The sequence below is a fragment of the Lepidothrix coronata genome, unplaced genomic scaffold (assembly GCF_001604755.1).
Source record: "Lepidothrix coronata isolate B3197 unplaced genomic scaffold, Lepidothrix_coronata-1.0 Scaffold3, whole genome shotgun sequence".
Classification (NCBI taxonomy): Eukaryota; Metazoa; Chordata; class Aves; order Passeriformes; family Pipridae; genus Lepidothrix; species Lepidothrix coronata.
Genome location: NW_016690183.1, coordinates 9,093,749 through 9,106,335, shown reverse-complemented (window position 1 = coordinate 9,106,335; position 12,587 = coordinate 9,093,749). Strand labels below are relative to the sequence as shown.

The window sequence follows — 12,587 nt, the reverse complement described above, 5'->3', positions numbered from 1 at the left end:
CACTTTGACATTTGGATGCAATAGATTATTCTGTACAGTACGGGGTTCTCTAAGTGTGCATGGCAACCATTTGAGACAGCAAGTGAGACATGGATAGTTAGTTAGTGCCAAGAGCATGAAACCAAGCAAAAGAGATTTCGAATAAGTAAATTTCCTAGCAGTAAGTATAGCTGAATGTGGAATTAACTGCCAAAGGAAACAATGTCTTAAGTCAAAATCACTGCAGGCAGACAGGATTAACTGCAACAACCAAAAGATCCGTTCAGCCCACAGGTTTTAGCACTTCAATACTTCCTAATCAGCTCTTGCAAACATTCACTTGGCTCACCCCTTAACTGCATTTCCAAACCTTATTTTTGTTCTTGTAACATGTTTACATGACCAAAGTTTTGTTCACTTTACTATCTGTATATATGCTCACCATACAAATATTCATTATTTCATGAATAACCACAAGACTGTTGTTACTATTTTTCCTTCTTTTCCCTCCCCCTCAAAAAAACCTTAAACAAAACCTGTCACCCATCAGGAAATCGAAACAGTAACATTTGACATAGATCAGTACAATATCTGAAAAGAACATTTCTGCCAGTGCAACTCAGGTGACATTTGTTCAGTCCCACTGCTTTCTAAGGATTAGCAAATAGAGCTGGTCAGTGAATGGAAAGAGCTCAGCTTCCAGCCATTATTCATGAAGCTTTATAATTGTTCCTGCCACTTATTTGGCTTGAGTATATTGAGTATTTGCATGGCTTTTTGCCATCTCCAAGTGACTTTTTTTCAAGTATATCCTACACTTCAGAAGTGAGTCATCTGGAATTTGAAAATTCTTACTGTCAGATGCGCAATTGCATCAAAAAAAGATGTATAGTTTAGATCCAGATGTATGGTTTACATCCAGAAAATCAGCACAGCCATATAAAAACCCCTCTGTGAATAAAGGTATCAGGGAGTGTTTTCCCCTCAAAGGGTTTTAGGACCCAGAAGGCCTCATACAGTTTTCTCGTAAAGCATAGCCAAAACCCATGCTATAATATGCCTCTTGCCTTTTTTTGTAGGCATTCATCTTCCACAGGATGGGGATTAAGGGAACTATTCATATGGCTGTGATCCTGCAGGAGCTTATTATGATCTTCACAAATCAGTAGTAAAATGTACTGTATTGTACTTGTCATAGCCTCCAGATGCCATGTCTTTGCTGCCTGTCTCAAAAATTCATAACAGTGAACATGGTGGAAGATACATGCTATGTGTCATTGCTCCCTGCCTCCAAAAGAGCATGAATAAAATTTTGCCATCAGTTTTCACTTAACTGATTTCACTGGATATTTTGCCTTTGGTTATACTCTCTTCTTTGTGACTTGCTTTTTGATATATGATGTCACTGAAAGTGTAAAGACCCTTTTTCCCTTTATGGTGTATGAAATAGATAATTTTAAAATACAGGCTAAAAGTCCCATTGACTAAACAATGTTATGTTATAGTCTATTTGTTGTGATTTTTCAAGCTTACTTTGCTCATGCAACTCCTTCATTAATATAGCTATGAAGCAAATTCTTTACCCAATTTCATTATCTTTTTAAATAAGACATAGTCAGTTTTTCCCTATAGAGAATGAAAATATTTTCTAAACATGATATCACCATTTATTCACAGAAAAAATTACAAATTTCATTCTGAATCTTGGTGTAGAATGAAGCCTTAATTCTTTTTTGGTAACTTCTATGAACTCTTCTGTCAGAAGACAACCTTACAGATCTCATCTACACAAAATACATAGTTTCAAATCCAGCACAGATTTTAAACTTTAAGCAAAACAACACTAAAAAAAAGAAGCTTTGGTAATGCTATTAAATTCTCTGGGGAACAGATGTGAGTTCTAATGCCTCCCTGGAAAACACACCTTTTTAACTTAATTTGCTGGGCAAGAAAAGACATGGATTTCACTTTTTGCACAGAAAAATTAAATGTGTATCTTACGTGTATATTCAAACAAAATGGAAACCAGAAATTATGGCAATTAATAACCTGACCTTTGAATAAGCAGTTCAATACAAGGAAGCATTTTTCTTAATAGCCTGATGCTAAGTTGCAAGAAAAGAGCTTTTATAGTCACTAAGTGTATGGCTTCCCAATTAAATCTTGCTTGCAATGTGAGAAAATATCTTATTTTTGTATCTGGAAATGTACCCTCTAAAATATTTTAAAAAAGAATATATTAATTATGAATCTATTAACTTAAAAAAAATTACAATTGCAATATATTGGGCAGCCTTTTTATTTAGGTAGTAGTTCCAAAATTTGGTGCGGATTTGACTAGAAGCCTGTCTTTTAATCAGGCTTTTAAAATTGGTGGTTATCAAAATGGCCAGCTCCTTACATGACAGCAGAATTAATCTGCAAATCACACTGTTTAATGACACTGCTGATATTTATATGAAAATATATGCACTTCTAATCATAAGGTTAAAAACTTGGCCTCTGCCAAAGGACACATCTACATAGAAAGGTGTAGCATTATACACCTGGCTCCAAATAATTCATTTGAGGACAAGCTGGGAATTTGTACACAGTAATCCCTTGTTCCAGTAGTCATACCAAAGGGCTGCCTTCTTATCTTTTTATATAGTGATTTTTTAGTTTTTCTTCTGAACTGCTCTGCTGCTCTCTACTGATACCACTTCGGGAGCAGCCCAATTCTGCACGTAAAAATCACATGGTATTTTAAGAGGGTTGTTAAAAGAAAAGTCCCCATACACGTAAAACTGTAATATATTATAATTAATCTTATCTTGAAAAAACACCAACAATTATTGAAATCTCTTCTAGTACAAACAGACCAGCAATACTCATTCAGCAAAATTACAAAATTATGTTGAGTCACCTTAATTCTTCTGTGAAGACACATTTTATCAGTACTTTTATAGTTCCATACATTGTGTCCTTGCCAGATGCTTTTTATTCTCCTCTAAAAGTTCATCAAACAAACAACTTATCATCAAAGAACTAAAATAGTTTTGTCATCAAGCCGTTTTATTTTTTTCTCATATTTACTTCTAGCCTCTAAAGCATCTTGTTATGTACCTACAGTACTTTTTCTATCTATTTCAAAAAAAAGCAACCATTTTTTACCTGTAAATATTGCAGCAAATATCATGATGTTTATTGTTTGATTCTGCTACCATTTTTAATTTAAAGAGAGTTATATTTGACAGTAAACTAGATGCTGGTTTCTTGTATCAAACACCTGAATTTGCATTTAATATACAAGTAAGGAGGTATACTTAAAAATGAGCATTTATTATGCTGGAAAATTAACCATGTTATAGTGTTTGGTACACTTCAAACAGCACATAAAACATTTTAGCATTATGATGGTAAACACTAAGAGCCATGTACTGAATAATCAGTTATACTTAAAACTTCAGAAGCTCAGTTTCTCTTTGAGTAAGAGTTAACTTTGGAGTAACCCACAGTTCCTTAGGTATTGTAGAATTCTAGATTTATAGAATAGTATGGGTTGGAAGGGACCTTTAAAGGCCATCTAGTCCAATCCCTCTGCAATGAGCAGGAACATCTTCAACTAGATTGGGTTGCTTAGAGCCTCATCCAACCTGACCTTGAATGTTTCCAGGGATGGAGCATCCACCACCTCTCTGGGTAACTTGTTCCAGTGTTTTACTACCCTCATTGTTAAAAATATCCTTCTTATATCTAATCTAAACTGACCTTCTATTAGTTTAAAACCATTGCCCTTTGTCCTCCTGTTGTTGTTTTAAAAATATATTCATCCATCCATGCCCTCAGCACTGCAGCACCAACATCACAAAGTTTGATTTTATTTCTCAACTAAGTTCCTGCAGCTACTGTGAAACTCTCTGTGGTTTAATATACACTTTTATAACAGGGTTTTAATTCATGACATAAAAATAAGAAAAACAAACCCAAAAATCTATACTTCATTGTTCTTGTTGAATGAAAGTATGTAGTCTTTTGACTATCTAATCAATTTGAAACAACAAGTGAAATCAGTTTTTCTTTTTTGTTAGAATATCAGAGGGCTCCCATATGTTTTATGTCACTCAGTGAAGTGAATGGATGAGACTTGTAGATGTGTGTTCCCCACTTTATTCTAATGTCTGGTTATTAAAAGACAAATCTCAAATAGTATTTTCCAGCTAAAATACCAGTAAAGCCAGGATAAAAATAGATACTTAGAAATAGGGCATCATACACTCCATTTTCTGCAGGTTTGCAGATTTTCTTTAAGCAATGAAGGAAGGGCATTTAGAAATTACCCTTGATTTTCATAAAACATAATCAGTTCTGCTCTTAACTACAGGAGCATTTGTATCATTGCTCATCCAGATTTCAAATGAAATTCCAAAGACATATTCAAATACTCAAGGCAATACCTTTGAAAAACACATCACATATTTAGACAATCTGAGCTACTCTGATAGAATTCCTATTTATCACTTTAATTTTATCTCTAGCGCCAGGCAATAATTGATGTCTTGTTTCCATTTTTCCCCTCAGGACCCAACATGACATTTGTTTGAATACTATATTTTCCTTAACTGCCCCATTCAAGCTTTTACAATAGTCAAAGCCTTCTGCTAAAGAAACCATGAAGATAAAAAGAACCAACTTCAAAGTGCTACCATGAATTCCAAGGCTGCATCTTCCAGAGAAGAACAAACTAGCAACTCAGAGTTAAGGTTCCAACAAATATTTCATGAAACCCTGAATAATACAATGAGCAATCCCATTTTAACCTGTCTAAGGTAAAAGTATTTGAGATTCAGTTTTAATCTGAGATCCAAAACCAGTTTTTATTCAGGGGGAAAAAAAAGGATCATCATAGAAAAACTTACAATAGGAGCAGCCATAGACTTCAATTCTTAACCCAATTTGGCCCTCTTCGTTCCAGTCCAAAGGAACTATCCTTACATAGCGAGCAATAACGGGATGTTGTAAATCGTGCCGGACCACACTGTCAGAGTTTGTATTTCCAGGAAATGCCTAAGGGAAAGAAGAAAAAAAAGAGGAAATTATTGTATTAAATCTATCTCACATGCTGTAAAGATTTTTTTCTGAAGGAAAACGTTAGGTAGTGAAGTCTTCTGAATGTCTAGGATACATTGAAGTTTGTTTTAAATGTTTCTTGGATAGTGAAAAAATGAACAGTTGATTTACCAAGTTGCATAAGAGTACTAAAACAGTAGCATTGAGACCTCTTCATCCACCACAGATATGTTGAAATCATGGAACGCCTGCTGCTAGATAAGAGGGCAATCCATTTTCCATCACTAATCTTTTACTCAGTTATTAACATGTCAATAAAAGTGTCCAGTCAGAGTGGTTGGTCTGGGGAAGAAGCTACCTACCCTCCATCAGTAAGATTATACACAGCAGTCATCCTTCTGTAAATACAAATATTGAAAGAACTTGCTTACTACTGCAACTTTTCAAATTTCTAAGAACTTAAAAATCCTCATTTACTTTTGATGTACTACTTGCTGAAAAGTAAGTGACCAGGTTCTTTCCTAACCATAGCTGTCTCCCACAGCACTGCCCATTTTTGGTTAATAAAACTGTGAAGGTCAGGAAGGGACACAAGAGCATTCAAGGGAGATTGAAAATCAATTAATAAATATTTAGGTCTCTATTTGTAGTTCTGTACCTATTGGTAAAATATTTCATAGCATGAAGCTGCCTATTAGTTAATTCAATAGAATATATATTTTTTTTTGTCTTGTCCATTTACAATCCATTCACGCAGTGATGGTAAATGTTAATCTCAACATTTTCAGGGGAAATTTCACAGCTCCTCATAGTTAATTTTAAATAGAAATAAATTTCTTTTAACAGTGAATGGAGTAGTCATAAAGAACATTGGAAAGGTGATATATTAATAGAGAGAGACTATGAAAATAAGAATTTTTTTGCATCCTCATTAAAAAGATATTTTTGTTGCAGAGAAAAAATATTCAGCAGTATTATCTACACAACATCTGAATAAATATATATAAAACCTATATATAATAAATACCTATAGTGGAACAAAAAAACCCCAAAGAATAAGGAGTACAATTGCAAACTATAGTCATCAAAATATTGAAAGAGGGAAAATTTAAGTTGGTCCTTTGCATACAGCTATAGCAATAGCTAATTACATGCCCAGATACTACTTATTCCAAAAAATATATCTTAGAAGAATAATTGTTTTGTACCATGCACAGTAGATCTGGGTAGATGTAAAGAAGATGCACAGGATCCCTTCCTTGGTGGACTTAAAAAATTCTAACATATACTAACAATTGCATTCACCTTAATTTTTCTGTGCTGCAGCTATTAATGTACTAAATTATGATGATGACACTCCTCAGAAGAGTTTGTAAGAGATGTTAATTAGTGTCTGTGAAACACATATATTCGAGTAGTATAAGGAAATGAACAGTTCTGTCTTCTGAGAAGGCAATAACCAACAAAGGAAAGCACACACTGAGCAAAGACAAAAATCCTATTGAGAAGCTACCTGTTTTTCAGTCTTGTTCTAGGAATCACGGAAGTTCATGGAGGGAATAAAAACTTTGATTCCTTTAAAAATATGTATTTTAGTTGGCATGCAAAGTAGTGTTCCATATCTCAAGAGCAAATTGCTTTTGGGCATGTCTTAATTTTGTGTTGCTTGGCATAATCTTATCAAAACTCTACTGATGTAGAGGTTTACTGGTTGTTTTGGTTTAGGTCTTGTTTTGTTGTTTTGTTTTTTTTTTTTTCTAATTAGAAGTATTAGAGTCAAAGGAAGCTGAATATAGGAGGACAAGATATTTTCTATATCATTTGATAGATTATTGATGAAAAATTATTCTCAGAATCAAAAATATATTCTGTAGCTCACCAAACTTGCGCCCTGACTTGTGCTTTCCCAGTCCTTTGTCAGAAAGACTTAAAGCTGAAACCAGCATGGATTTGGTATTTTGAGGGTTCCTATTGGTATATGATCTAGTGGCCTCTGGTGAATGCATAAACATAGTCAACACAGAACAAGATAGCCTCCCATTAGTTTCCCCAATTAGTAAAATGCTTTCCATTTAGTCTCCAGCAGAACAATATCTTTTAAACGCAGCCTTCACTTAAATAAATGGGGTACAGTAATATGTGCTTTTTGGATAATGCAAATATCAGGCCCAAATCCATGATTGCAAGGCTCAAAAATCAATTTACAGGAGCTTGGGAATTATGCACTACTGTTGCAAAATCTCTTTTTCTGGCCAATAGATTTAAAAGTATAATTTAGACCCACATCTCTAACAGGAGATTTTCTTTTTAACAGGGTTAAAAAAAATAAATTGGAATTGCAAAATTATTTTTTCAGAAAAAGGTAGAAATACCTATATAAATTAAACAAGTTTTTCAGATTATTAATCTCATTAGCTTGCTTAAGTATTACTGCTAGAGGTCTGCTTTTCACAGTTTTTCTTTACCTTAAACTGGGAAAATGAACAAAATGGCTCACTTTTCTGTAAAATGGAGAGGACTGTCTCCTAAGTCCAACTCCAAAATCCTCTGTTCCATAAATCATTTCTCTTCTTGTACTGCATACTGACTTCTGTAAGCTGCTTTATGTTACAGCTCACATTGCAATGAAAAGATTGGGAATGTGATGAGCAACAACCACTTTTCTCAAAGGCAGTTCTCCACAGGACAGCAATGTAATAAGGACGAAGACAGGTAAGAGAATAAGTCCCCAGATCTTTTCTAAACAGTGCTTTTGAACATACATTGAATGGAGTTTTCAAAAGTATTCACTAAGATTTTCATGACTGTAATCCTTAAGAGCAAAATTTGTTTAGCTCCAACTAATTTTAAAAAATTAACAGGGCAGGTTTATAGGACAGATAATTTATTTTAATGGGCCAACTAATCAAGTTTTTAAATAAATAAATAAACAAACGAATAAATGTTTGGCTCAGTAGTCTTCTTTAACATCAGCAGCAGCAAAAAGAGCTGTATGATCTTTGAAATTCACTTTGGCTTTATCAATACTCTTCAGCCACACCACCATACATAGAGAAACAGTAGAGACATACAATATAATTTTCTTTTCGTAAATAAAGAACCTGAGAAAAGTGAAGGTAAGGATTTGGGAAATTTAGAAGAAAAGTTGAGGAAAGTTAAGATTCAGACTCAATTTTTTTCCTGTATTTCCAGAAAAATGATATTCTAATCAATAATTATAAATGTTAAAGCTAAATGATAAATTCATAGTAGTATTGTAGTGAAGTTACATGCAGCTTAACAGTGGTAGTTAAATAAAACTGAAATGCAAATAAAACAGCAAATGCATTTTAAGATCTCAATTTGGGAAAATGCTTTGAGCACATTTTACAACAAAGGATTAAAAAGAAATTCAGCATTAAAAAAATTATCTCTGAAGTAAGAAGGTGCAAAAAATGAATGAAATGTTATTAACTGAACAAAAATGGAAGTTTTCATACTTTAACCAAAGAGTAAAATAATGAAAGAATGTTTGTCAGATCATCAACTAAATAAACAAAAAGATATTTGCAATCTTTCAGCAATTTGTGAAGCAGAGAAAAAAACCTGCGCTTCACCCAAGAATATCATCACATATATACCAGAGAACCTAAGTTACTTTAAGGGAAAATTGATTCTTCACCTGACTTAATTCAGGTGAAGAATTCTCCATCCGAATTAATGACCTATTCAGAGATAAGTATTAAAATTACTTCAATGTAGGCTCTTTCTAGGGTGATGTAAAAATTGGGCAATGTATGGAATAGTAGAATGACATTTCTTCTCCTGTAAAAAGAGGAATAACTACCAATTTTTTTAAATTTTCTTTAATTACTAGTAATTTTTGTCACTACTTTAAATATATACTTACTATTATATTCTTGATAGTTCTATTTTCCCATTGGCATTTTAAGCAAAGAATAATTTATGGCTCTGAATTTCTGAAAAAAAATCTATGCTTCTAGCTTTATTTTGACAATGCAATAGTGAAAACTCTACAGAGTCTATGTTCCATGGTACTATAGCTCTATAAACAGCAGAAACAGTATTTGTATGCAAATTAATAGAAGGTAGAATATGTCTGTGGCAAAATTAACTAGGTTTTTCTTAAAGACTCCAAGGTGAGTTAAGCATGAAGCTGACTAAACCCTAAAGACTTATTTTATAGAAAAACCCCCAAATTCCAAAACAAATACTTTTCCAAAAACTAAAAGGACCATAAACTTGAGAAATTGACAGCTTTGGTTATGGCTGTCAGCCCTCTGCCTGCACAGCAAAGAAAATCTAGAAACTTTCTTCACTTGAGTTCTCAGGACTCTGCACTATCAAGGAGAGGAGCAGGACAGGTTAGGTACTGGAAGTTCTTGGCCAGCAGTGCAGTGGAATGGTGTTTCACATAGCAGAGCAGTTCAAATCTAGGGCCCTGGAAAAATTCACATCACTTACTGGTTCTGCACAAGTTGACTGAAATCCACAGCAGATTTCAGAGAAGACAACGTTTCAAAAATGTGCTCCTATTTTACCACATGGACATTAAAAAAAAACAAACAACAAAAAACCAAACCAAACAAACAAACAAAAAACCAACAAAAACAAACAAACAAACAAACAAAAAAAAAAAACCACAAAAAACCCCCACAAAAAAACCACAACAACAACAACAACAACAAAAAACCAAACCAAAACAAAACAAAAAATGAACTTCATAAGTACCTTCTTGCTGGTGAAATATTGCTCTATATCTATGAAAATCCAGCCCAAATGTATCATGTAAACTCAAACAGCTGGAATAAAAACACCGGATAAAGGAAAGTGTTATGAGATTAACTTCAAGGAGAAGGGAGGAAAAAAAAGAGATAAAACCAACATGCGGTAGGAAAACTGGTTGCAGAAGGAAAGAATAATAGCAAATAAAGAGAAAAAATTAACGCATCAGAACGGAACAGATTTGGGTTGGCTCCATTTTAGCTCGGTTTTGTCATGTTTCTGTACTTTCACATGCTAGCGCTGTGTGGAATAAGAATAGGTGATAGGAAGCAGTAATCTTTTGCTTGTAGAAACATTTCTTCATTCTCGTCATTGAACAGCACAATCAGTAACACTACACCTTGCATACTCTACTCTTTCCCTAAAACCAAACGTTGAAAGCAAACCAGTATTTCTACAGCATTCTTCATAATCATCTCACACAGAAATGCACCTGAATAGAAAAACAGTATCTGAAAGCACTTAAAAACTATAGTAGGTATTTCCCTTATCCTCAAATGATGAAATCCTCAAATGATGCACCTTCATCAGGTGCTGAATCTCATCTTTGAGAATCACAATTATAAAATGCCCAGAATTCCTAAGAGCTCAGGATTAACAAGTGGACCATTATAATGCTGATGTTGGTGTGCTCATACAAACTAACAGCAAGTTCCCAATTTCAGTATTTTTCCATATACTTCCCTCAGCGACACATCTCTGTTTTATATAAATAAAATCAACGCTATATGTGTAGCAACAACAATTTCTGGAAAACTACTCACATACTTAGAGTAAGGAACATCTACTAACAGGCTTTTACTATAAAAGAATACATCTTTCAAAATTTATTTTTTCTATGTTCAAAATGTTTCCTAGCATTTTTTGAGCAGACCCATCATTTTGTTCACGTGACATCCTCATATTCTCTGTTGATTCCTGAGGAGTTTACTTTCAGGTTCAAATTCTGGTTTTGTATGCTGAAAACATATATTAACCCCGTATGCATCATAATTTAATGTATAATGTAATGCAATTATCACTACATGCAAAGAATAATGCCAAAAGCTGTATTTGTAGTCTTTTACCCTTTCACATCTCCAAGCAAAACTTAATGATTCAGTAACATAACATTATTGATCTTTGTAACAAAATATGCTAACATTTTATAGCCCACTAACTATTGCTGTACTTAAAAAGAACTCGATTTCACCTACAGGAACATTTATTTTTTATTATTTTAACAGGAACCTCAAGAAATCTGTACGTTTCAAGAAATATTTTTTCTACTTCTGTTCACAGATAGCTCATAGTTTTCAGTTTTGTACAGTGATTCCTAGAAAATGTTTTTAAAATTTGAAAACAGAATTGGAGGAATCATAGAGCAAGATAAGATATCCTTGGTATAATTTCAGATACCTGAAAGAAAAATTAAAAATATGTGCTTTGTTATCAAATCTGTCACTGGGTTTTAACATGGTGTAATGATGTTTGCAGTTTTTCTTTTTCAAAAGAAACAAATTAAACTCATATATAGAAACAAACAAAGCCTAAAAATAAAAACAAACAAACAAACAAAACTCCCAACAAAACCAAACCAACCAAACAAAAAAAACCAGAAAAAAAACCAAAAACCCCCCAAACAAACAAAAAAATCCCCACACCGTCACAGCTACTGCTTCCAGGATGTGACTCAGTGAACTGGATGCAAGCAAAACTTTCTTTTCTCTTCCGACACTACTGTAGGATATTATCTTTGTGTAATCTACCTTAAGTAATGAAGCCTTAAGCAAAATTCATAATGAAGAACTACCTCTCCATCCTGCTCGTAAACCCCAAACCCAAGAATTAATTCCTTTTATCATACTTCTACATATTAATTGCTCATATGTTATTTATGCGTAGAAATATTACCAACTTATCTGTGGATTTTCTAGGGAAACTGACTGCTTTCCAGGACAGGGTAATCCCTGTTAACAATCCAATAATATAAAGTTAACAATCCCTTGTTAACTTTATATTACTGGAATATTTATAGGAGGACATCTGAGAGTGCACATGGGTATAGACTGGAGATTTTTTTTTGTTTTTTTTTTTTCCCCAGAAATCCACTTAATAACCCCATTCCCCTAACCTTTACTCATGAGCAAGAGGACACAGACATATGGATATTGTTAAATTTTACTTTATGGGACATCACAGATTTCAGCACAGCAAAGTTACCAACAGTGTCACACTTCTTTACATCCTGAAATTGAACATAACATTCCAGAGATGTGCCAAATATCTCATCAGCAAACATATTCTTCTCTTTTGGTGCAGGTACCGAACATAATATGAAAAAATTCTACTACAGCTATTCACAAAGCTAATAGATTATTTTAAGGTCTGCATAATGAACGAGAAATTTCAACCTTTGTGCTGAACCATGCAGGTTTTGTTCAGCATGACATAAAATAGTGAAAATCTAAAATTTTTTAAAACCTAAGCTATACACCAAAAATATTAAAATATCATTAGGGTTGTAAAGTCAACACTGCTAGTAGAAATAATGTTTCCTGCAGAGTCTTAATGAATTCCTGAATACCATTATGATATTCATTTATTTCCATAATTACCTGCTATTTATTCTCCAGAGATTCATTCAATACCTAGAGAGAAAATTGTGATTATTCATCCTGATACACTAAACAACTGAGGTTGCAGTACCTTGAGGCTCCAAGGTGTTATTTTTTTCTTCATTTTTAACCATATCTAATTTTAAGAAGAAATACAGATGACTTTGATTTGGCAAA

At 33.5% G+C, this 12,587-nt stretch overlaps 1 protein-coding gene across 2 annotated transcripts in view; it reads right to left on the bottom strand.

Moving 5' to 3' along the window:
- The window catches only part of CNTNAP2 (contactin associated protein-like 2), a 1,033,702-nt gene that overhangs the window by 579,824 nt on the left and 441,291 nt on the right, over window positions 1-12,587 (bottom strand). For both annotated transcript variants that reach the window (XM_017822277.1, XM_017822284.1), the window contains one exon: window positions 4,878-5,025. In XM_017822277.1, the coding sequence (XP_017677766.1) occupies window positions 4,878-5,025 (148 nt within the window). The remainder of the gene's footprint in view (window positions 1-4,877; window positions 5,026-12,587) is intronic.